This window comes from Misgurnus anguillicaudatus, chromosome 3, assembly GCF_027580225.2.
Source record: "Misgurnus anguillicaudatus chromosome 3, ASM2758022v2, whole genome shotgun sequence".
NCBI classification, from domain to species: Eukaryota; Metazoa; Chordata; class Actinopteri; order Cypriniformes; family Cobitidae; genus Misgurnus; species Misgurnus anguillicaudatus.
Window position 1 is genome coordinate 32679534 of NC_073339.2, and position 27831 is coordinate 32707364.

The window sequence follows — 27831 nt, forward strand, 5'->3', positions numbered from 1 at the left end:
ATGCAACCTCCACACAGAAAGGTCTCCTGACCAAAGTCTTTGTATGACTCAGCCTAGCTTGAACCAAAGACCTTTTTGCTGTGAGGCAACAGTGATGTGAGTAGCCCACTGTGCCACCCTCTACACTGAACACATAGTTCTCAATCACGGTAACAATGAACAAACATCATTCTTTCAAAAATAATTCTAAATACAACATATAACAAACATTAATAACATAACAGCAAACATTAAAACAGTAATCTTTTTTTAATCAATATTAACCAAAGAGGTGAACATGCCACAATGCATGCTGGGAACTTTCAGACCATTGTTTTTTATTGTTTGTTCAGATTAATTAGCTTGGGAAGTTGGCAAACGATTTGGACACACACTTAAATATCTGTATATTATTTGTTAGCCGTATGATTCAGTGGGGAACCTTCAGGGCCTTCTACGCCTTCAGAGAAGGCCTAAAAAATTAATAAAAATATTTTTTATAATAATACTAATAAATAATAAAGTATCTTTGTTCAAGTTACTTCATTATCTTTGTTGGACGAACATTTTGAAGTTTGATTTTGATACATTAAATGATTGTCTAATACCGTAAGTATTTGACTGGTCATGTGGTCTAAACATCTGTTCCCTCATGAGATGACCTGCTCCTTGTAAAATAAATTAGCTTAAATTAGAGTAGAATATGACTACCACAAGTTTTTATCTCATGTTAGTGTTTTTTTTTTCAAACACAGACTTTAGTGAATGTTTTAAAATTACCCTTTACAAAATATTTTAATGTAAAATTACTGAATGCACCTTTAAGCACAATCACTATTTGGATTATTTAAGTCTTGTTTTCTTTCTTGTTTCCCATACTTACTCATTGTCTATGACTGTACCTCCTCCAAATTCTCAAAGGGGTATTACAAAATATTCCTGGAAATTATACGATATATTGTTCATTCAGCCTGTGAGAGGCTTCGGATGCTAACAAAATGCCAGGGAAAGGCTTAGATCTTAGCACATCCCTTACACTGACCGCTCTTCTGTCTCCTCTCTGCTGGAACACACATTAACACACACTGAGTGTTTAAACAGAGGAAATCCTCTTTTCCCGTTGGCTGAGTGCGTGTTGACTCACAGAAGGACTCCACTACACTCCAGAACTGGGGTCATACACAGGGTCAAAGGGCACGGTCCCTCACTCCCCCTATACACGTACAGTGCGTTCCCGATGTCCCTTCCTACTAACACATGCTCACATCACATACACCCACTTACAGAGACTCGAGCAAACTTGCAAATACACATTGTCCCACATGTTTCTGTTCATCAGGGTGGAATGACAAATTATTTCATTTTTTAATCAGATAACACTTTGCATGTTATTATCTGGCATCCCTGGTGATAACTGGTGGGCACTACTGATAAGATAAGCAACAGAGCAATTCTCTACCACATGAAATAGTCAAAGCGCATGTAATTTTATTTGTTGCATAAGTAATTAGTTTTTTCCACTTTTGTTGTAAAAGTTTAATATACAGTATTTGAAGAGTTTTGTTGCAAAACGAGATAAATCCATTTTTTAACATTTTTGTCAAAACATGTTTATTATTATGTTATCATGTTATTATTTTGTTTTATGGTGCTACTTAGCTGTAATTTTTAAGTTATGAAGGTTTAAATAAAATAAAAAAAACTGCAGTTGAATTGAAATGAATTGGAATGCACAACCAAAAAACAAGATTTCTGAACCAATTAAAAAAAAAGAATGAGTTACCTCATTCTGCAACGAAACTCTTCATTTATACTTGCATTTAGGCATTACATAAATCATTACATTTAATTATTTTGCCAGTGTTTATGGTGTCTGCGATTTGGTGGTGGTGGATGTTGCCTGAAGCCAAAATGCAAATCCACACCTACTGTCAAAGTAAAATTATTTCATTAAATAAACATTGTTTGCATAAGGTCATTTTTTGTGATTTATTGTATTATTACTCAGTTACTAATATTGACTGAGTAATGTAATGCCAAAGTGAGTAAAGGCAAACGTTGATGCTCCTAATCTCATACTTACATTATGAGACTTTAGCTTGGATTTTAGAGGCAGGGTCACATACAGTATACATTGTTTTATGTATCATACATGATACACTCTAAAAAAACAAACGGTGCTATATAGCACCAAAACTGTTGATTTGAATCGTAATCATAGAAGAACCGTTTTTAGTGCCATATAGCACCGGTGAGGCACCTGTGTGGAACCATATAGGTGCCGTGTGGAACCACTATAGCACCACATTTGGTTCTGCGTGGCACTGTGTGGTTCCGCACAGGTGCTTCACTGGTGCTTCACCGGTGCTGTATGGCGCTGGAAACGGTTCTTCTATGATTACGAGCAAAGAACCACTTTTGGTGCTATATCCATGCGTGAAATAGTCACGCAATTTCGTGATACTGGGTTGATATAGCACCGTTTGTTTTTAGAGTGTATAGGCTATGGCTCTGAAGACTTTTTGAACAAAAATGTCTTTTGGAAATGGTCCCCGCTTATGATTTTGCCCCTTGTGAATTTCCTCATTCTTCAAATCCTGACTGAATGACATATCATTTACTATGTTATCCCTATGTTATAAGCAAAACAAAACATGCCCTTTCAGACGCATCATCAAGTCACATGTAAAAGCCCTTTCTTATAACCTCCTTTTTTTATTTAATTCTTTACATTAAGATTTATGCATTTGCAAGACACTTTCATCCAAAGCGACTTACAGTGCATGCATGAGCATGCTTATATTTTATCAGTAGCCTATGTGTTCTCTGGAATCAAACCAATTACTTTTCCCCTGCTAACGCAATGCTGTACTAATTGAGCTACTTCTTGTCAGTTGGATACACACATGGCCCGTTATAGAAGCCATTCATGCATGTTGTGGTCAGTCATAACTTTTAACTAACAGCTTTGGGCATGCAGTGTATGCATGTATTGAGTTTTTGTGAAGTGGAGCGTGACGTCAACACGCAGTTACCTTGCCGCAAGGGAGGGGGGATTAATCTGCGCGTGCTGCGTGTGCCAGGAGAGATAGAATCGCGTTAATCTCCCGGGAAATGGACACGTTTGGAATAAGCGGTACCAGCCAGCAAGCGCGCTCTAATATTCCAGTGGAAGTGTTTCCAGAGAGAAAGAGAGAGAGAGAGAGAGAGAGAGAGAGAGAGAGTGAGAGTATGAGGCCAGTACTCAGGATGAGCCTGCGCTTTGAGGCTGTAAAACACTAGACCCTGAGGGTATTCTCTGAGGTAAGCTCCGGTCTCTCATATTTTAACAGGGTTTGACGCCACAGTGTTAAACTCAGCTTTATCTCAACAGTGCATCTATTTTTACGTGATTGAAGTAGCGCGCGATAAAGGTTCGACTTTCCGCGCGCACGAGAGAGCCAGAGAGGTCTCGCGCTCTGTTCTCTGCTCTGACCGTTGCGCTTAAATCGGCACACACACACACACACACACAAACACGAGAAGAAACCTGTCCTGAGGTAAATAATGGAGACCGGGCCCGGGATTATCACCGGTAAAGTGTATTAGTCAGGACCTGAAAGTGGATAAATTAGCTCAAAGTAGTTTTCATGACTCCGTGCGTCGTTTTGACAGTCACTTTTGAAGACATATACGTTAAGCCATTAAAGTTTATAAAATATATTAAAGATACATTTAAATATGCGTTGAATGCAAATATTAATATATTAGAAATAGGAGATATTTTCTGATGACTTCCCTCTTTTAGCAAGCTGCAGCTAATCCTAAATAAAGCGACCAAAAATTAAACCATCACTACTAAAGAAACTACTTTAGGACAGTTGTGGTGTGTGGCTGTGTTTGTATGTGTGTGTGTGTGTGTGTGTGTGTGTGTGTGTGTGTGTGTGTGTGTGTGAGAGAGAGAGAGAGAGAGAGAGAGAGAGAGAGAGAGAGAGCTACTTTATGAGGGGAGTTAAACAGGTTTGTTAAATGTCACACCACATCTGCTTTTACTGTCACCTTCTAATAAAGCAGCTATTGTATTTATAACAGTTTCTAAATACGATCTCACCTACATGGAACCAGCGTAACATCCTGAAGTTTTGTATAGGCAACGGGGAAAACTGTTTTTTACCAAATTATTGCTCAAATTTTAGTGAGCGTGTGACTTTTACAGCTACCGGCTCGTTTTGGGAGAAATCGGTTGTCATTGTTAAAGTGCTCCTCTTCTAAAACAGATAGCAGCTCTGTTTCCTGTGTTAAAATGAACGAGATGCATTGACCACATTGCCCAATACCTGCTGTTCCTTATTAAATGTTTAAATTAATTAACATGCATTTATCTGTCTGTCTCTCTGCCATGGCTGTCTAGATTAGTCCTTGTTGTTCTTTTTGTAAAAAAGAATCAGTATCTATCTATCTATCTATCTATCTATCTATCTATCTATCTATCTATCTATCTATCTATCTATCTATCTATCTATCTATCTATCTATCTATCTATCTATCTATCTACTGTATATGTCTAGGCTATGTGTCTGTCTGTCTGTCTGTCTGAGGGGTTTAAACTCCTGTATGGGGATTTTGTAGACCCCATTCAGGTTCATTTAAATATGTTAAATATCCTAATTTAAATGTGCGCCGTGCCTCACCCTCTGCCATAAGTGTCTGCTTCTTTCATTTAAAGGCTGACTTCTATCGCAGCACACCCTCCACTGAAAAACAGCTTGAGCATCTCGCGCGAGGGGAAAGTGAACCGGTATCTGTCGTACTTGTAGATGTTTGTACCAAAGAATCGGACGTCCTGCTGAGATGCCGCGACACTGACGTCCCTGCCCCGGCTGTCGAACCGGACCAATGATGACGGCGATGTCCACACGGCCAGTGTAGCGCAAAATTCACCATCACTGGACTTTAACGAGACGTTGCATTGTGATCTTCGCTCATTCAAACTTCAAATGGACTACCTTTACACTACCCTGACCAGTAAAATGAATTGGATCACGCTTCTGCTGGCCGGCTTCACTTTTTGGAGCAAACTGTCAGTGCACTGTTTAGATTATGATGACAGCTATGAATATTACGAAGAGGAGAAAACAGAGACGATAGATTACAAAGATCCGTGCAAAGCTGGTAAGAAGCGTTTTTGTCTCATTTATATACTTTTAATGCTTAAAGAACATCTGATGGTCGTTTAATCAGACAGTAAGTTAAAAGTATGGACAAGTGGGTCGTTGGTGTTAATACCAAACTTTAGTTATTGTCTTCTTCACATTTTAATGCTACGGGTCTCATGGCACACATCAAGCTCCATGCAGTGCGCGAGCGTAAACGTCGCTTCTTTCTGTCCGTTTTCCGCTTTGTCTTGACGGGGACATGTCGCACGACTCCTCCTTCAATATGACGGAGCGTTAATTCGGTTTCTCCCGGGATGATCCCGCTGCTCGCTGGGCCACGTGCGCTGCGCTGTCATAAGCCTACGCGCCTCCCGCCCCATCTGTCCGAGCGCACGTTTGTCCGTGCAGGTACAGCGCTGCTGCTGCAAGCTGTTTACTTTTTAATGCAACTATTATTTTAACCTCAAAATCCACCCGACCCTGCCCCGTGCTGACAGCTGACAATTAATGTATTTATTATAACGACCCCTTTAATTCTAAATGAGCATTTATGTTTATGATTATGGTTAAGTAAAATTTCTGCCCTATGGCTTTACCCTTATTCAGGGGTTTTAAATATTTTGATGGCAGGGACCCCCACATATGACAAACCTTTAACGTGGGACCCCTTTCCTAAAATATATGTCCAAATTTTTTATAAAGAAACATTTAGGTGTTAGATGAGTAATTTTGATATTATAATGACTGTGGATTGTTTACAAACTTAAACAATTTGCTACACAATTTTTGCTGCTTTATCTTTTTTCTTTTGAAATTTTCTGGGGACTCCGTGGAACCTTCTGGAGGACCCCTGAGGGTCCCTGGACCCCAGTTTGAAAACCCCTGCCCTATAGTTAACCATTGTTTAACAATGATATTTGTAAGTAAACCCATAACCACCACAAATCATAATCATTCTGTGAAAAAAAAAACTAAAGTAAACGAAGGTTAATTTGCATAAGGGTGGTAATGCTAATATGCGTGTGAAAGTGTATGTACAGGACAGGTTTGGTTGTTCTTGTAAGAATTTTTTTTACAAAAATGGTGATATGTGAATAAATGATTTTAGCTGGCCCTCCCACAAATAATGTTTCGCTATAAATTTATTATAAACATGTTTGTGTAGAAATTAGGTGTAGGAGTAGAGATGATAGAAAATATTATTTGTCTTGTATGAAAACAAAGTCTATAAATTCTATAAAGTCTATAAATGTCTAAAAGTGTAATGTCTGTATGTACAGCAGATAGTTGTGCATATGTTTGCATTTAACTTTAATGTAGTGTATTTATAGTGTAGAGATGGTATAGGGATTATATGCATTAAAATAAAAATAAAAAATCTGGAGTGGCATATACGTTAAATATCCTTTATGTTGACAGTGCTTAATAGAGATGATCACTAGGCCAGTAATATGATTTGTTTCTTCTGTCCTCCCTTTGATGTGTGTGTGTGTGTGTGTGTGTGTGTGTGTGTGTGTGTGTGTGTGTGTGTGTGTGTGTGTGTGTGTGATGTAAACTTCACCTAAAGCAGAGCAGATGTTTAAATGCACACCCATACAGTTACAGTTACAAAATGTTTCTCTTTCTCTCTCATTAAACGCACAGACTTAGATACATAAACTCCCTCATGTCTCTCTCTCTTCCTCATTTGCATTGTTTATATGGGAACTATAAATTTGATAATTTGTAATTGTGATGTCATTGTTTCCATGTGAGTGCATGTCTGGGTTTTTATGTGTAGGAGGATTATTACTTTTAGGCAGTTATAGGGAGGACCTCTGTTTCTCCAAACTGTAAAATATTTTGCCTAGACATTTGACAGCCTTGTTGATAGCAGTACTACAGGGACAGGGTGGACAGCATTTATTTCATAAACTTTAAGCAGATGCATAAAGCACATTCTTTTAATGCAGTTCTGATGTCTATTACACACTAATACAATCACACTACTTAGAGTGAAAAAACAGCCTATACCCTTAATTAACATGTAACCTGCTCCCTAATAAATGCCACAGTACACCCAAGAAGACTAAAGAAATTACTTATGGTAATATCTGAGATATAAGAAAGCTAACTGTGGTTAAATTTACAGGATACTCTTGCCAGTGCCATGCAAACATAAATGTCTACTTGCAGTCATTTTTACGCTTTAGGAGAAAAGTTTGTTAAAGTGCATGTGGATCTGTGCATCGTACCAGATGAAATGCTGACAATTCAAAAACCGTCCAAGTCATTGAGCGTTTTCGATCCCCCTCTCTCTAATGCCAACGTTAGCCACTCTCATAGCTGATAAAGCATTTTACCGACTTGTAACATATAGTTTAGCCTGGCATTAGCATATCATCACCGTGTTAATGTTTTAGTAGAAATAGCCATGCTAATTGAAAACAAGGTGTTAATGGGGGAGCTGCTGTGCTGTTCAGATTACAATGTAATTTAATTGTACAAAGGCATATTAAACCTTCATCAGTCATATTAGAGTAGCACACACATTTTCTAAAGCAAACTATAATTCACTGTTGTTCTTCTTGATATTGGCTAATTTTAAGTACTGTGAACTGTATAGCCTAAATCATTTTAAATTTTCATGAATTAGGACAATTTTTCAATTGATGGGACAAATCAGGTCCAATATTCAGGGCTCAACAAAAAGGACTGCACGGGGCAAGCGTGAGAGACGTTCGGGCCAGTAAAAAGTATTGTCACTTGCCCGAATGGGCCAGTGCTTCACCCTCAGTCACTAAAATATATTTTTATCAATGTATATTATTTAAAATCTTGGAAGCACATGCTATATTTTGCACAATTTGCTGCAGTTTACAGGTAAAGCAGAAAAGTTGGAAGCCTTTTTTGTTGGAACATGTCTGTTGTATATGTATGTATACAATTATATTTTGAATTATTATTTTTAAATATGTGACACTGTCATTTTTTTATTGGGACCAGTAAAAATTTTGTCAGGGCAAGTAAAAACCTGAACCACTGGCCCGACTGGGCCAGTATAAAAAATTATTTGCGTTGAGCCCTGAAAATAAATCAATTTTATCTAACAATGATTGTAAAACTGGAAACTCGCACGTACACGCATGCACACATTTACTTCTGCATGTTCAACGTGCACCACTTTCATGAGTTGCTATTAATGGTTTGTTTTGGTTGACATAACAGAAGGCTATTAGGTTCATTAATGAGATAAATGCATTGTTTAGGACCTCTGTTCTCTTTACAGAAACCGGGCGATCTATGGGTTTCAATAGGTCAGTAAAAGGGTAGTTACATTATACAGTCATTAGGTGATGTTATCTGTTTCCGTTATCTTAAGACATTGTAAACTTAACGACACTGTTGCCACAGAATAACCAATCTTTTCTGATTATGCAAATTCAGCCCACGCCTCCTTGTTTAAGCAAGAGAAACATAAACAAACCAGAGGGAGTGCTTAAGGGGCAAATGCACAAAGAAGGGAGAGCTGATGCCCTTTTTCTATCTGTCTCTATTAATGACACACGCACACACACGCACACACACACGCACACACACACACACACACACACACACACACACACACACACACACACACACACACACACACACACACACACACACACACACACACACACACGTATAGTATTTACAGTTCCAATCAGATGCTCTCTGTACTTCACTTTTTCTTTATTACTCACACATGTTTGCTTTCTTCATTAGTATTTTATTGCGGGCAGTGTTGGATTTTGTGGGGAGGTTGTTTATAGTTTTCTAGTTTATAGTTGTATGTGTCATAATCAAGGGCATTGCACACAACACAGCTAAAGACAAAGATCTGTTTCTTGAGCTAACATCCCTCGCACGCATCAGACAGAAACGCACTCATTAATGCCTGAACAGCTGGTCAAATTAATGTGCAGGATGGTCTCATGACAGTCTGACAGCAGACTGTACTCTGAAGCTGGTTATATTATTGGCATACTCTCCATTATGTGTACAAACTGTAACTGTTTATTGTTTAGTTTTAGTAAGTGCATGAGCAGTCTGTGTGTGGGTGTGTTGTCCTGATGCTACCGTCACAACTTTACAATGTTGTGGTCTAACATCTGTTCTTGAATATACAGATTTCTGGCTTAGGGCAGATGAGATTATTTACATGCATTTAGATGCACTTAAAAAATTTTAGCTTTAGTTGGATTAAAGCAATCAGACCTGTAACGTGTCAAGTAAACACTTAATCCATTTGAAATGCTTTTGCGAAATATACAGACTTGAATAATGCTAAAACTTCACTTCGGCCAGCATGTGTAAACATTCATTAACATACAATTAGACTCGCCGTGGTGCACATGCTCCGATGTGACGTGCCTTTGCGTGTTATGCACCTGCTCTGAAATGAGGTGAGGCGTGATGTGTAAATATTCAATTACCCATGGGTCATGTATTCTTGGACAGAAAGAAATAGCTCAAAGCTTGACAAACAAAAACGTGGTTAGATTGATTACAACTGCCTATGTAAACAAACTCAGATGTTTACAGATATAGTAATGTAATTGTGTCTGTATCCACTGGGAACATAATTTGTGTATGATATATGTCAGGTTCACTTGCATCTGTTTATATTTGACCTTGCATGTGTGTGTGTGTGGTGGAAATATGGTTGGTCATTTTGCTGGTGTTGTTCTTGAGAAAACAAAATGTGAATATTTGGCTGTGTGCTTATCTTATGCCATTAGAGTGCACTAAACACATTTCCATGTCTTTGTACACTGATTTCCCTCTATGTGTGTGTGTGTGTGTGTGTGTGTGTGTGACGAGTGTGGGAGCTCACTTCATTCAGGCACTTATCTCTTCCTGGTAGCCTGCATCCTGCCACTTAGCTTGAGTCTCTCTCTCTCTCTTTTTCTCTGTCTCTCTGTCTCTCTCTCTCTGTCACACACACACACACACACACACACACACACACACACATGCACACACGCACACACACACGCACACATTCCCATTCATAACCTTTACAAAAGAGGGCTTTATTATAAAACTGTGCACACAGCAAAACAGGGACAGTGAGTAAAAGGAAAATCTTTCACTTGTAGTTGTATTGTTTGCTTGTCTGTACTCTTTAATGTTAATGTTTGGGTAGAGTGTGTGGATGAACATATAGGCCCATTTCACAACTCAATATATGGATGATAAAGTTAAGATTATTAATGTATGAAATTTTCGTATTTAATATCATGTTCTTTTGGTAATGTTATTGTAATAATTTTTATTTAAGTATTACGTAACCTTGTTACGGTTTAAAAAGAGGCTAGCTAACGACAACTTTAGCAGCAGGAAAAATATGCATTGAAGAGTAAGGATCCCTAACTCTTTATGTTGATAATTTGCCTTTTATATTTATGTGTAATTACTTATTAATATTCTTATTTTTAATATTATAATACTTAATTTAAATGATGTTGTTTATAATAGTTTAATAGAGACAGCCTCTTAAAGGTATTGCGGAGGATTTTCTTTTTCCGGGTGGATCATCAAGACTATTGGTCCTCCTAGTTGTCAATCAGGAGTGTTGTGCAATTGCATTTTTTAAAAAGTGGAGATGGCGGTTCTTTTCTAAAATTCAAGAAAATCCTCCGCTACACCTTTAATGGAAGTGCCAAAGCAATTCAATATGCTGATGATATTTATCGTTTTGCCCCAACCTTTCTGTGTCCATCTCTAAACAGCAGCTCATCCTACACACGTGTCACAGTCATCAAGATGCTGTTGCCATATTCCTCAGATGTTCTGTTCATATGTAAATATTTATGTGTATATAGTGAAATTTTACAAAAATGTTAAGGTAGTTACATTTACATTCTTATTAGTGTAAATTAACATTTTACACAGGACAAAGTATGTACACCTTTTCATTAAAAGAACAAGAACAATTGTAGACTATTTACACATTTGGTAATACAATAGGATAATAAATAATAAAAGCTCCCATAATATAAAAAACAAGGTTAAAATCAGTTGGTTGCAAACACAGCAATGACAGACACAATAACTACATACACATGATATTATCCCAGTGTATCATTTAGTCACTGTAAGGAAAGAATGCATTTACAATGTATGTTGTCACATGTTGTGTGTTATAAAATTCTGCATCAAGTTAAGACATTTTTGTAAATGTTATTATAGAAATTATCCATGTTATAAGAGTTATTTTTTCCTAACTTTGTTTATAGTTTCTCCCAATAACTATTAATTAGAATTCATTTCAGGATACCGATTTACATTTTTCTGTAAATAACAATACACTGTAAAAATTACTTTGCTGCCTTAACATTTTTTGTTAAATCAACTTGGAATTACAAGTCATGTCAACAAAGATGAGTTGTAACAACTTATAAAATATAGTTGAGAAAAGTCAGCTTAATTTTATACTGTAAGTTATTACAACTCACCTGTAGTTATAACAACTCAGCTCTAGTCAAGATAAATAATAGTAAGTTGAAATGACTTGTAAATCTGAGTTGATTCAACAAAAAAAATTTTACAGTGTAGGAAACAAAACAGTTCTGAAATTTTTCTTGCCACTGGTTTGCACACTGCAATGTCATTTGTAGCTTTAAGTGCAATTCCCTGTAAAATAGAAATAAATAAATAAATTAGTTGACAAAGATAAATAACCGTTAATCCAAAAGTATCAAGTCTAACAAATAATAATATCTGACCTATGTTCTAACTTCTAAGCTGGCAGCATAACAGAAACAATCTTGAAGCCCATGTTTCTACTATATAGTTAGTACTGTAAGGGGCCGATCAAACACGTTTATGGCAGTTGCAGGTGCCTTTTTTGAATGATTTTCTATGTTAAATCTATTTTGTATGTTTATATACACTCACCTAAAGGATTATTAGGAACACCATACTAATACTGTGTTTGACCCATTTTTGGCCTCCAGACCTGCCTTAATTCTACGTAGTATTGATTCAACAAGGTGCGGAAAGCATTATTTAGAAATGTTGGCCCATATTGATAGGATAGCATCTTGCAGTTTATGGAGATTTGTGGGATGCACATCCAGGACACGAAGCTTCCGTTCCACCACATCCCAAAGATGCTCTATTGGGTTAAGATCTGGTGACTGTGGGAGCCATTTAGTACAGTGAACTCATTGTCATGTTCAAGAAACCAATTTGAAATGATTCGAGCTTATTGACATTTTGCATGATCCTGCTGAAAGTAGCCATCAGAGGATGGGTACATGGTGGTCATAAAGGGATGAACATGGTCAGAAACAATGCTCAGGTAGGCCGTGGCATTTAAACAATGCCAAATTGGCACTATTACACCACCAGCCTGCACAGTGGTAACAAGGCGTGATGGATCCATGTTCTCATTCTGCTTACGCCAAATTCTGACTCTACCATCTGCATGTCTCAACAGAAATCAGACCAGGCAACATTTTCCAGTCTTCAACTGTCCAATTTTGGTGAGCTTGTGCAAATTGTAGCTTCTTTTTCCTATTTGTAGTGGAGATGAGTGGTACCGGGTGGGGTCTTCTTATGTTGTAGCCCATCCGCCTCAAGGTTGTGCGTGTTGTGGGTTCACAAATGCTTTGCTTCATACCTCGGTTGTAATGAGTGGTTATTTCAGTCAAAGTTGCTCTTCTATCAGCTTGAATCAGTCGGCCCATTCTCCTCTGACCTCTAGCATCAACAAAGCATTTTATCCCACAGGACTGTCGCATACTGGATGTTTTTCCCTTTTCACACCATTCTTTGTAAACCCTAGAAATGGTTGTGCGTGACAATCCCAGTAACTGAGCAGATTGTCAAATACTCATACCAGCCCGTCTGGCACCAACAACCATGCCACGCTCAAAATTGCTTAAATCACCTTTCTTGCCCATTCTGACATTCAGTTCGAAGTTCAGGAGATTGTCTTGACCAGGACCACACCCCTAAATGCATCAAAGCAACTGCCATGTGACTGGTTGATTAGATCATTGCATTAATGAGAAATTGAACAGGTGTTCCCAATAATCCTTTAAGCGAGTGTATTTAAAGAAGAACATTTTCTGAAAGGCATAAAACTTTTGTGAAAATCATAAATGCTGTCGCTGGCTGGCAAAAATGCTGGTGGGGAAAGAGTTAAAGTGACCAAAAAAGGCAGTGCGGTGCGCCTTGCGTTTCCAGTTGTTTAAAATGCATTTGGTGTGATTGGTCTCTTAAACCACATTGCCACTAATGCTTTACAGGCAGAAACATGGCAAGACCACAGCAAAACAATCATCATTATAAGGGGGTGTTGCAGAGGGGGTTGAACTTGGGGCTCGAGCCCTGGCCTCAGGTTCACTCTCTCTGAAGGGTCAATGCTCAAGTTCGGAGCTCCTAAGTTTGTTTACCATTAATTGCTAAGATTGAAAGCGCAAACGAGCTAGTGAAGTATGTTAAATGTTTGCTACGTCAGAATTTATTCAGCAAATGTGTTTCTATCTCCCATTATTCTCATATACTATTCTTCGCATAAGTAAAAAAAAAACTCAAGCAAACATAAAAATTTAGCGAATTAAGGGATTTTTATTCAAAATTTGTTGTTTCTTATGCGATACTTCAAAATGTGCTTAAAATCAGGGTGATGGAAACCCAGCTACTGTTACCGATCGACAACAACTGCATAATGTTGATTATCTTTTATCTTACAAATCTATAGCTAACATTAATATAGAAACGTGGTTGCAACAAGACCACAAACTGTGGTTATTTAGTTAAGAATATGGCCTTTCAAAAAAAAAAATATATACTAACAGGTAGTGCTGTGTTCAAAATATCGATACGACGATACATCGTCACGAATGCCTAACGATGCGCGCATCGATACAGCACCTTCTGTATCGATTCGGATGCACTTTTGAAAGTAACGTGACAAATCGCTGTTGATCCGTGATCCATATGGAAAGGACGCATGTGACTTGCGGAGAACGTAGAGTGAAAGGTAGCGTGGTATACTTTCACTTTCCGTGTCCGTCTCGCGGGCGCGTTCTCTCTCTCGTTCGTTTGTTCGTATTTAAAATGAGTTCAGTATGAAAGCGCAGATATCTTAGCCTATACTACTGCAAAGGGCTTTGTTAGACACTCTCTTCTAAAACAGTATAACGCATTTGAGAAGAAACACGACAAAGAGCTGCATGTGAAAAGTGTACGTATACAACGCTACTTCAAACTATAGCTGTCACATTAATAATCTGATTTCTATTCAAAAAGTCTGACTGCATGTTTATACATATATTCATAGATATAAAATAATTAAATGAGAGACAAATATTATATAATGCCTAGGCTAAGGCACTATTAATGTTACTAAATTCTGAACAGAAATGTAATTCAAAATAGTCTTGTATTGCGATGCGCATCGTATCGTGGCCTTTGTATCGGGGTACGTATCGTATCGGGAAATTGTTGGCGATACACAGCCCTACTAACAGCTACAACTAATGTTATCGTAGCACCATTGCTAAAGCAAGAAATACCAAAACACTTACCTTAATTATTAAACCGATACTGCTCAGTGAAGAATCTGAGTCCTTCAAATGTCAAGTTGCGATCGTAAGCGAAAATATGAAAATACATTAGCATTCGACTTATCCCGGCAGAAGCAACAATAAACTGCTTCAACTAAAAACGGAAGATGCGTGACGCCATGTAAAAAGGGACCATTGAGCTTAAAAATAAATACATTTTACTTAAAAGTAAAGCAGTTACGTCAACATTAACATTAACATTGCCTATTTACATAAAATTTCAAGCCTCACAGCCAGCCTCTGAAAATTCCCAAAAATTCCGTTGTTGGCACTATGGACTATTTGTTTTGGAGCAGGAAAGCATGAGTCAGCGATCTGCACACTTCCTTCTGGAGTGCACTTCACTAATTAAACAGTTACGGCTTTACACATCCTGATGTGTGAAAAGGTGCTTTGATGAACCGACAATATATGAAGTCCTTCTCTCACACACATTTTGAAACGTTTCGTGAGAGAGTGATGACAGTGATATTGCTGTAGTGTAGTCATTTTAAAAATGTTTTTGTTCATAATATGCAATACTATCTGCACATCATCTGCACTCTTTCCCTACCAGCGTTTTAAAAAAAAACTTTGCCAGTCATTTTTTTATAATTTTCACAAAAGTTTAATGCCTTCCAATAAATCTTCTTCTTTAAATATATAAACATACAATATATCAAATGAAAGAATGACCCTCTGCTGTCCAAATTTTTTTTAATTTTATCTAGAGGTTAACCAATATGTTTTTCAGAGCCGATGTCATTACAGATTATTTCAGATTAAGTAAACCGATAACCGATATTTTGAACCGATATGTCTTGTGTAAAAATGAAATTAATGTCAAAATTAAGACACAGGCTCTGACGAAAACTTTCAATGCTTTGAAACATTTTTAATTCTGACTCTAAGAAATGTAAATTATAACAATCAAATAAATAATAACAAAAAAGCAGGAAGCACCTATAAACTATATATACATAAAAATTATAAAACATTTATTGAATTAAATAAATAAATTATTTTCTGATGATTTAATCGTTGCATACAATAGTTAGAACTATTTAGTTAGTCATCTTGCACATCAATGGATTAACTATCTTATGGATAACGATTAACTAAACAATTAGAATAAATTAGTGTAAATCATTTAATTGCCTCCATAGCTTCATTGTGTATGTTGTTGAAAAGACTTAGACTGCAAATGTTTTCATGAAACTATAACATTAATACCATATTATAGGCACACTTAGTTAGTTCAATAGCCTATTTCTTAAGTATATAGTGGCCAAGACAGGCATTTAAGCATATCCGTGTGTGTACTGTATAATTTATGTGTAATAAATAAGTTGCGAAAAAGTAACTCAATTTGACACTTGCAGAGTTTTGCTCCAACCATAATTAAACACACCTGAATTAAGGTCTTACTAGGCATACTAAAAACGTTTAGGCAGGACTGAGGTTGCCCATTCCTGCCTTAGTGGATGCTTCCATATTTTATAAGTTGGGTAAGAGCACCACCTGGTGGATAATAGTGGAAATATGGATTGCTGTAAAAACTCGTCATTGGCAGGGAATCGTTTTCTCTTGGTGCGGAAAGATTTAAAGCAAAGATCAGCACAGTTCACAAAACATCATTTTTGTTTTCGTCTGGGACACATTAGACAAGTTTTAAATCTTAACCGATTTGAAATCCATGGGAGGCAGGATAGTTTCTACAGATTTTTTACATTACAATCTACTAAAGGCCCATACTAGAAGGGTATTTGACCAGACCGTGAGACCACACATCTGCCGACTAACAATTTCAAAGTGACACAGGATCACACAGAAACTTGCATGATAAAATGTAATTTCAGAAAAAAACATAATCGCTGTGATAATTCTTGCCCAAAATACTATTAAGGCCATGTACTGTACTGTACTGTACAAGTGACTGTTCCATCAATTAGCTGCGTGGAACTTTATTGTCTATTCTGTTGATCAGGTATGAAAATATGTTATTGGTTTGGATGCTTACGTGATTTATGCCATCTGAAAAATAAACCAGAACGACAATACGTGACGTCAGATTGTCATCATCAGGATACAAATGTGACATCAAGCAGTTACTGGAATTTTGTTTGGATGCACCTGTTTTTCTGTGAGCATGTCTGTCGGTCCTGGATCTTCCTGTGATCAAGCTCGCAGGAATGCCTGTTGGGCTATCACCCAAAATGCTTTGCGTCATGTCTCTCTGACATGTGGCTCAGATGTCATTGACAAACAGAAACGCCCCACTTATCCATCAAGTCCCATGATATTCATTCATAAGACTCAGCTGTATGTTTCTGTGAGTTTTATGAGGAAGGGTTTCTTGGTATTAATCTGACATCATGGTCATGAAGCGTCACAATCCTGTAGCATGTTTGTTTTTTAAAGCATGTGTTCATCATGGCCTTCTTCCAAAAGTCTCTACCACATCTGTTGTCTCGAGTCCTGTGTACATGGAAACAATTCTGTGTAATGAATGAAACTGAAATAATTGACAGAATAATGTAAGTGATCAGTGGCCGGTCTCCATTAGCAAACAGCAGTTCCACACGCCGCACATATAACTTCTCATAAGCTATATGTGCATTTTGGAGATGCGCATAAAAAATGCTGTATGGAAATGCCAAGATGTGCAGAAATTCTAAAAAACGTAATCATAATTGAGTTGGATAAATTACTTATCCAATAAGAAAACAATGGAAACACTTCTCCGGCTGCACCCTCTAAGGTGATTATACATAAAAATGGTTAAATACAATGGCTTTATGCTTTTCTGACTGATATTTAGCTCCAGTTTATCAGAAAGTTACGTTTTTGCTTTCCATCACTGGATGGAAGCGCATGCTTTATTAGCAAATGTTTAGTGCGATATTCCAATTATACGCATTCGTTTAATACGCACTTTGGATGGAAACATAGCTATAGATAATTTCATTAATGTTACGATTTTATTCAGTTAAATAAGCATAAAAAATGCATACTGTAGCACATGCAAGTGTAAAGTAAAATAGTCACTAGTCAGTTGGTCCTCTCACATCTTGGGCTTGGTGCAATGCATTCTAGGATAGCCACCACTGAGAATATTATTATGCTGACTACAAACTACTTTACAAAGGAGAATTGCTTTATAAACGTGTTTTTATTAACAGACTTGTTTACTCAAATTCCATGGACATCAACGTGACACTTAAATCATTAAAGGAGACAGTGAGAATGACTTGGCCTTGTCCAGGTGAACCACAGCAGAAAGTTGCTTTTGGAACTGCAGCGTTACCTCATGGATAATCTCTTATTTTTATGCATATGGTTATCACCACACCCAGATTACACAATCCCCCTGAGCAACATTAACCTTGCAACGGAGATTAACATTTCATGTTTGCCAAAACCTGTTTAGAACCATGCAGATGTTACAGTCTGAAAGGAGACATTTTTTCCCATATGCGAGCAGTCATGTTTATTGAGCATGTCATTTGAGCTTATGAAGCGGATAAACTATGAATTTGATTTTACACATTATTACAGATTGCGTGAGCAAGTCTTACACCAATTATGGTTAATAAACTGATGTGTAAGGTCATGTTAACGTGTTTTTCTTTTATTGGGGAAAGCCCATTAACGGCTTAAGCAAAAACTGATCAACATGGTACAGTAGTTTTTCCTCATGACCCTGATTTTGTATTGAATGTAAATGCCTTATGCAGCTTTCACATAGGATGCGGTGTGCGCTTCCCTCGCCGCTTGGTTCAGCGCGGCCAAGCGATTTGCGCTCTGCTGGCCAGACCAAAGTAGGCAGGGTTTTCAATAAATTACTGCAGTGTTTATATTTGGGTTAAATAGTGGATGAGGAATACAGAGACTAATGTTGCCCATCTCTATTTCTCTCTGTAGGAGCGTTAACTTGTATTATAAAGCTCCAGGAATTCCAAATATAAGCTTTTCTTCCATTTTGACTTTGGTGCTTGTTTGGATGCCCCGTTTCTATTGGCCGTGCGGGTAATCGTCACAGAGCGCAGCGCAAAAGTTAAACTATTTTGAAATTTGAACGCAGCGTGAGCGCAAGCTGTGCTCTGCTGCGCTCGCGCTTTGCTCGACGCATAAAAAAACGCCCTTGCGTGGCGCAAGCCATTGAAATGAATGGGTTTCACACCCCGTCCTATGTGAAAGCCGCATTAACCGACTTTCTTGCAGATTTGTTCATGTGTGCACGTCTCCGCATGTAAAGCATGTAAAAGATAAACTTCACAAATAGAAGTAAGCATATAAAGTAATGCATAAAAGTCTGATCCTAACTCGGCAGTTGCCAAAGAAACTGTGAAAATGAAAGCTCATTTTACATTTACAGCTTCCGTAGTGATAAGAACAGATACAACAGTATAGCTTTAGACAGATTTCCAGACAGCTTTTTGAATGATTAGAGGTATTGGGGGCCGTTCACATTAGATACATTAGGCGCGTAGGTTCTTGTCACATGACCTGCAGTCCGCTTGCGACATTCTGAAAAGGTGAGATGTTTTTAACTCAATGTTTTTTAACTCGGTGTGCGTCACTTCCGTTATGAGCGTGCATACCGTAAAAAATAAGCATGAAGTTAAAACAACTTGGTTATGCAAGTCAATGCAATTTCTTAATCATTTTAAGTTTTGACTTGTGATAAGTTGACATAACTTATAAAAACAACTTTAACTTAATTTGTAAAGCTAAAGTAACATAAAAATATATGTTGATAACTTTTAGTGTATAGGCAGTAACGTCAACTGTGAGAAACCTTACAAATCTCCAAATCTCGTGTAAACACAGATTTCTGCATAACCCTAACAAGATTTTTTACAGTATATAGGTATTTGCTTATTCTGTGCATGTAAACACACAGTGCAAGAGCTGCTGTACAGTTTACAATCTCACGCTAAACTGGTGTCACTGTGATGGTCACATGCTCATTGTAACCAGCTCAATTCCCTCCTAACAGTTCATAATCAATTCTTAAGTACAGCCCCTGCTCTGTGTTTATTGACCCTTCCTGTTAAAGTTATTGACTGGTGCTAAGTTAAGATGTGCAGTCAGTGGCTCATTGATGTTAAGGGAATATGTGATTGCTGTGGCAATGCTTGACTTCAATGCCAGACTTCCTGAATCAATGTACCAATTCAACACAATGAATTTTCCTCTGCGGTCTGAGGCACTTTCCTTGTTCACCTAGAGACTTGATACAGTTTTTTCAAACTGTCTTGTCTCACTTTCAGGGCTGTTGACTGCGAAGAACCCTTATTTTAACTTAAAATTGTACAAAATGAATCATTAGTGACAAATGTGCATAACACTCTTTAGGTTGGATTTGTGTACTTTTTAGTTTATTGCAGTGGCGGCCGGTGACTTCTTTTTTCGAGTGCGCATGATGCGAAGTTCATAACAACATGTATGTAGTCCGTCGTGTGTGGTTCATAATTTCAAAATATGTGTTCGGTGCATTGATTGAACCTTTGTGCATCACGTGTCTTGTCAAAATAAGTGCCTGCTGCAGACGCGTCTAAAGGGTTTATGATAAAAAAGAAGAAAGACGAAAAAAACTTTCACTGAAATAACCACTAGTTACAACCGAGGTATGCAGCAAAGCATTTGTGAAGCCACAACACGCACAACCTTGAGGCAGATGGGCTACAACAGCAGAAGACCCCACCGGGTACCACTCATCTCCACTACAAATAGGAAAAAGAGGTACAATTTGCACAAGTTTACCAAAATTGGACAGTTGAAGACTGGTAAAAATGTTTCCTGGTCTGATGAGTCTCAATTTCTGTTGAGACATTCAGATGGTAAAGTCAAAATTTGGCGTAAACAGAATGAGAACATGGATCCATCATGCCTTATTACCACTGTGGAGGCTAGTGGTGGTGGTGTAATGGTGTGGGGGATGTTTTCTTGCCACACTTTAGGCCCCGTAGTGCCAATTGGGCATCGTTTAAATGTCACGGCCTACCTGAGCATTGTTTCTGACCATGTACCATCCTCTGATGGCTACTTCCAGCAGGATAATGCACCATGTCACAAAGTTTGAATCATTTCAATTTGGTTTCTTGAACATGACAATGAGTTCACTGTACTAAAATGGCCCCCACAGTCACCAGATCTCAACCCAATAGAGCATCTTTGGGACGTGCCCTGGATGTGCATCCCCAAATCTCCATCAAATGCAAGATGCTATCCTATCAATATGGGCCAACATTTCTAAGGAATGCTTTCAGCACCTTGTCGAATCAATGCCACGTAGAATTAAGGCAGTTTTGAAGGTGAAAGGGGGTCAAACACAGTATAAGTATGGTGTTCCTAATAATCCTTTAGATGAGTGTATAAATGATTTGGTCATGTATCCACTTACTTATTTTGCGCTTTCTTAAACCATGGGTTAGGCTTATTGTATTGAAGTCTCTATGATAGGTTCAGCGAAAAATTCAGAAAAGAAACTTGAAAATATTAATGTTGTTTTTTTAAATCAGTTCATATTAATTGGTGCCTATAAGCCTGAGCAGAATCATTGCATCTGAGCTTTTCTAGGACAGCTCACAATAATTAGAAGACTTTTTCCTGGACGTATTCGACATTTATTGTGTCATCCTGTAGTAGACTCCCACAGACGAATGGAGTGGGGTTAGTTCAGTGCTAATATTAGTTCTCTATGAAGGGTGTGACCCACAGGGGACTCTGGCTATATTTAATTGTGATACTGAGCACAATCACAGATTCAGATTGAACATTGTGTGAGGAATTAATGGGCGATGGATGGATGCTTGTAAACACACGTGCACAGCACATGCACAAGGGCAGCATGCATGTCAAAATGGAAAAATCAAGATAGCCTAAAGCATAATTCTTATTGTTTATTGTTCATTATCAAGGTTGAGGAGGATGTGAGCTGCCAAAACTCTCTCTCTCTCTCTCATGCGCACACACATAAACACACGGCAGAGTTCCCAAAATTATGTCCTAACAGCCATCTTTGTGACCTCTTTGTTAAGGATGTCATGATTGTAGCTGAATATTAGCAATCTTGGAGATACAGATACTGGGAAGATCAGATTTGGAAAGAATATACACATTACTTGGCATCAGGAACAGTCAGCTTGCTCAGCATCTAAGGGCCGTATACGTTGTCTCAAGGGAACTTGTGCGTGTGTGAGAGTGAAGGGCACATTGACAAGCCCAAGATGTTACCTCTCAAGTTCACTTGTCGATCAATTGCGTATGCAGCAAACCCTAAATTAGCATTAGTCAATGGTACAGGACTGATCTCAGATCTGAGTCTCAGAGTAAAGGTGTCTGCCAGACCATCAATCCATGTTACCAAAGAGTGTATGTTTGTGTCCTCTAATTATATTCTTCTTTCCTTTCCAGCTGTATTTTGGGGAGATATTGCCTTGGATGAGGAGGACTTGAAAATGTTTACAATCGATGGGACGATAGATCTCACACAGGAGTCACATGGCAGACAGGGGCACACGTCTGGTAAGATGCATTTTACAGCACACATCAGAAATGAAATTTTGCCAGTATTTGCTCACCCTGTATTTCTTTCTGACCTTACTACAACCGTTCTTTGCATTTTTGTTGTGGACTAGACTTAAGCCCTGTCTTGGAAACCACCCCAGTGTCAAAATGTTTGATAGGGGGATGTGAGTGCAATATGAGGGTCAGTAAATAATGGCAGAATTTTTGGGGAAACTATTCCTTAACTGAAAGATCTGTCACACAATCTGGACTTTAAAAGATGTTAATAGACAATACAAATTTTCTGTGTGACTTCCAATCCACATGTTTTTTCAGCTGAGTACAGTGGCAAACATACTGTAGACAAGGTTAAAGCTGCAGTCAGCAGCTGCTGAGGGTTGTGTAGAACAACAATGAGTGCATGTACATCCACAGTCTTACGCCGATTATGCTTAACAGACTGATAACATGTGGGGTCATGTAAACTAGTGCTGTGTTTAAAATATCAATACGGCGATACATCATTAATGTATTACAGCATTACTCACTCGCCATGTGCGCGCATCCATACAGCACCTTCCGTATCGATTCTAACGCACTTTTGAAAGTAGCGTGATGGATTGCATAGTTGGATCATATAGTAGGACGCATAGTTGATCCGAGATCATACGGAAGGGATGCGTGTGACCCGTGATTTTTAGTGGGTTTTCTTTCCCGTTTTTGTCTCCGTCTCGCGTGCACACACGTCTGCACACCTTTCCTTAGCGTGTGCTCTTTCTCTTTTTACGCACCTATCTTAACTTTAACTTCATGACTCGCCCTTTGCAGCAGTTTGAGTAGCATTGCACAAAAAAGACTGCACGTCGCATCTTAAGCAATTCATAATAAACCTATTATATAATGAAGAAGCCCTATCTTTGTAAAACTGCTTTGAAGCAACATGAGTTAAGTACTGTAGCTCTGATAGAGATGGATATTATGCCTTTCTACAAGTTCCCCAAAAGCTAATAAATGAATGGCAAAAACACAACTGTTACAACACTGCTTATTCAATGTACAACAAACAGATAATAACGTTACTAAATTCTAAACAAAAATATAAATCAAAATTGTCCTGTATCGTGATACGCATTGTATCATGGCATTGTATCGGAATACGTAACGTATTGGGAAATTGTTGGCGATACAAAGCCCTAATGTAAACGCATACAATCAGGTAAAGCCCATATTGTAAAGTAACTCATAAAAGTAACTCATAAAAGTAACTCATAAAAGTAACTCATAAAAGTAACTCATAAAAGTAACGCATAAAAGTAACGCATAAAAGTAACGCATAAAAGTAACGCATAAAAGTAACGCATAAAAGTAACGCATAAAAGTAACGCATAAAAGTAACCCATAAAAGTAACGCATAAAATTAACGCATAAAATTAACGCATAAAAGTCTCTGTTTGACTAAAGCAGTGGCAGAAAAACTGCGAAAATAAAAGCTTATGTTGCATTTACAGGTTCTGAAAAGCAGACATAAAACAGTATAGCTTAAGACAGATATTCCATCTGCTCCTTTAAATGACTTTATGTACTATATGTCACTACTAGGGGTGGCACGGTTCATGAAAAAAATCTGAACCGTTCGGTTCGCTTGTCTCGGTTCGGAGCGCGTGTGCGTCGCACGGTTCAACGGTTCATGACATGCGCAATGTAGCCTCATGCCCTGTATGTGACCTCAGATAGCATGTTTCCCTTTTGCGCGAAAGAAGAGGAGACTGGTTTGGAGCGTAAGTACTGCAGGTCATGTTACGTGTAGAAATGGCAAGTGGGAGAGAAAAGGAAGTCTGCCTGGAGTTGGAGGATGCGCCAGCGTCGTATAAGTTTGGTGTGTGGAAACATTTTTTATTTCATGTTACCTATGATGACAACGGAAATTAAACGATAGATAGAACTGCAGTCTATGGGTTGAATGTGTTCGAACAGCCACAGGAGACCGCCGTCTCTCCGCCCATTTATCTAATCTGAGGTACTGAACACATTTTACGTCTTTTCGTATTCAGCGCTATTTTTAGCCTTTCATTGATAAAACCAAAGCGGCTTATCTCCGCGCAGCCTCACCTTGCTAGCGTGCGAAAGCTGCGCGATCCCACTTCATAAATTTTCCCTCAAAGTAATCAGGACAGAAGTAGTCAAAAGTGGACAAAGGAGACGGATTTAAATATTACAGGTGTAAACGTTATGTTTCTCTCTCGTCCACATATAGGCTACTGTCTGCAGTATTTAAGCAGCCTCTCAGTAATAAATCTTAGAGCTACACTGAAGTTGGCATTTTGATAAAAATGCACATAAAGTTAATGTAGATGGCAATACACATTCTCTTTTTTGCCAAATAAATGAAAAGCATGCTGAAATCATCAATGTCTTCCCTCTTGCTGTATCAAAATCTCACCTGGCTTTCCTCAGAGATGGTCCCAATAATGCGCTTATAGTCAAATTCAGTCTGTGCATGATTGCATGATATAACATTTTAAATACTGTATCCTCAATTCTGGATAATTAATACATTAATAAGATAATACATTTCTGAAATGTTAAAAATTAAAAGAAAAAATAACAACAAGAACCATACTGAACTGAGAACCGTGACCATAAAACCGTGATACGAACCGAACCGAGGGTTTTGTGAACCGTGCCACCCCTAGTCACTGCATGTGAGAAACCTGACAAATCTCAAAATCTCATGTAAACGTAGTTTATTGCTGGTTTATTGATTTATTTGCATGTAAACACAAGATTTTTGATAGTTATCCGCTTATTCTGTGCGTGTAAACGCACTCAATGATTCTTTCCATAGTTCAAGGTCCAACACTGGAGCTTCTGTTTGTTTTGTTTGACTCAGTCCTTGAAGCCACCAATGTTTTTTTATGGTCCTGATGTCATGTCTAAAGTCAGACGTTCTTTTGGGCATTACAGTAATGGCTCTGTTTCTGTATTTCGCCCTCAACACACAGGCTCAGAACAGCCTCTGTGGAGTTTGTTTTTAGGATTAAATCTGACTTTATCAGTCCGAGATGCTGAGGTGTCAAAAAGAGACGATAGATGTCTATAATTGTGTTGTGGGCTGTGGGTAATATGAAAGTCATATTGAAGTTGAATAATGTGTAGGGGACATTGGGAGTTTATAGCTTTAGGTGATTAGACTTGATAAATGCTCCTGTCTCAACTCCACTGCACCCTCAGCAAACAACCCGTGTGTGTGTGTGTGTTGATGTGTGTGTGTTGCAGAGGTCTATATTTGGTGCAAATCACTGATATTTAAACAGCCTTAATTGACAAAATCAACACTATTTGTTTATGTATTTCCCTATTGCACTATTTTAAATTAAGCTAATTAGAAGTCAGAACAGTGTCAGTCCACTGGTTTGTGCAAAAACTGCTGCTAAAAGACACTTTCTAGGAAAGAGCCAACTATACGAGCCAAATTCCACTCGCTGGGCGACAGCAGCGTCAGCAATATCACCTCGATCCCTCGAAGTCTTTGGCAGCAAGAAGAAGGAAGTAAGACCAAAAGTGGCGATAAGGATTGAGCTTTGTGTTTCCGTCCTTGGGTCATCACAGGATGTGCCACCAGGGCAGAAGGGCAAACTGCATTAGGACCTAGAATAGCGGGAGAACCGATGCATGTTCAAATCATTTAGGACAGGTCCTCGTTGGAGATTTCCAGATTTATCAGGATTCTGTTTAGAATCTGTCCACAACTAACACAGTGTATTACAGTTAGTGTATGTGTGTGTGTGTGTGTGTGTGTGTGTGTGTGTGTGCATACTGTAAATCCCTGAGCTCAGCCTTTTCCTGCATCTTCAATTCAGAGTTTTGTTTGTTCCTCACTTTCCTGTCCACATCAGAGAAATTCCATAGAGAAAGAGAGAAAGTAAGAAAGAGAACGGTAAATGGAAAAGGAAGAGAGTAGAGGAACACAGATGTGTGAATAGAGATGTTCAGTGAGAACCCTGGGAGTGAAATAAAAGAGTAGGTGAGATGTTGAATGAGGGAAAGGTGAGGACAGAGGATAAAATAAGCGTCAATCTTGGCTCAGTCAAGGTCCAGCTACAGGAAAGGTTCATGTAACATTATGACAACATTAAAGGAAAACACCACCATTTTTCAATATTTTACTATGTTCCTCCCTACTGAAAAATCCAGCTAAAACCAGCATAAGCTGGTAGCTGGTTTTAGCTGGTTTCAGCCGGTTTAAGGTGGTTTATGCTGGTCCTCCCAGCCCGACAAAGCTGGTCATGCTGGTGGGCCAGCTGGTATTCCAGCATGACCAGCTAAGTCCAGCTAGACCAGCTTAAAATGTGACCAAAACACACCTAGACCAGCTTGCTACACCAGCAAAACCAGCTTCCCACACCAGCAAAACCAGCTAAAACCAAGATGGGGACCAGCCAAAACCAGCTCACCAGCCCACGCTGGTCTTAGCTGGATTTTTCAGTAGGGCTACCTCAACTTAGACTAATTAATAGATTCCTATCTTTTTTCAATGCATGCACTTCATCACGTCGTGAATGTGTTAGCATTTAGCCTAGCCCCATTCATTCCTTAGGATCCAAACAGGGATGAATGTAGAAGCTACCAAACACTTCCATGTTTTCCCTATTTAAAGACTGTTACATGAGTAGTTACACGAGTAAGAATGGTGGCACAAAATAAATTGTGGTGATTGAAAAAAAATGAGAACTATATTGTATGGCGGAAGAGCACTTAGTCTGCAGCACTTTGACCTCGGCGTGCATGTTACTACTCCAGAGCTTGTGGTGCTGCAATTAAGTGCTCTTCCGCCATACAATATAGTTCTCATTTTTTGGTCTGTTAAAAAAAATCGCCACATTTTATTTTGTGCCACCATATTTATTTGTGTAACTACTCATGCAACAGTCTTTAAATAGGGGAAACATGGAAGTGTTTGGTGGCTTCTAAATTCATTCCTGTTTGGATCCTAAGGAATGAATGTGGCTAGGCTAAATGCTAACACATTCACGACACGCTGTGCAAAAATAAAGTGCACGCATTGAAAAAAGATAGGGATGTATTAATTCGTCTAAGTTGAGGTAAGAACATAGTCAAATATGAAAAACTGTGTTGTTTTCCTTTAACACTGTTAGCCAAACCAGTAAACTAGCAATAAAACTAAAATTAAATATTCAAGATTAAGCACAAAAATATTATTTGTTATTTCAGTGCATTTAGTGTCTTATTAAACCAGATAACAGGTGGGTGCTCCTGTGGCTCAATGGATAAAGCGTTGTGTTAGCAATGTGTAAAGGTCATGAAAACACACACACATAGTGATGAAAAAAATGCATAGATTGAATTCATTGTAAGTTGCTTTGGCTAAAAAATGTGTAAATGGTTTGTGAAAACATGTAGATATTGTTACGGCGGTTTAGTGAATTCGTCCTTAAATAATTGCATAATACTTTTTTGTATGTTTCTTTTTTTCAGGTGGTCTAGAAGAACACAATCCTAGTAAGAAGAGAGGCTCATTATATCTTTTGCTGGACAGAATACGACGGCTAGGCTTTGGTGAGTTCACCTTTATACTTGAACAGACATAGCACTGTGATATC

General features: G+C 38.2%; 1 protein-coding gene across 1 annotated transcript in view; it reads left to right on the forward strand.

Annotated features, from left to right (window-relative positions):
• Positions 1-3071: 3071 nt before the first annotated feature.
• Positions 3072-27831, forward strand: part of tll1 (tolloid-like 1) — a 69065-nt gene continuing 44305 nt past the window's right edge. Inside the window, exons 1-4 of the mRNA XM_055205522.2 lie at positions 3072-3282; positions 4685-5130; positions 22118-22228; positions 27707-27787. Of these exons, the coding sequence (XP_055061497.2) occupies positions 4956-5130; positions 22118-22228; positions 27707-27787 (367 nt within the window). The 5' untranslated portion in view covers positions 3072-3282; positions 4685-4955. The remainder of the gene's footprint in view (positions 3283-4684; positions 5131-22117; positions 22229-27706; positions 27788-27831) is intronic.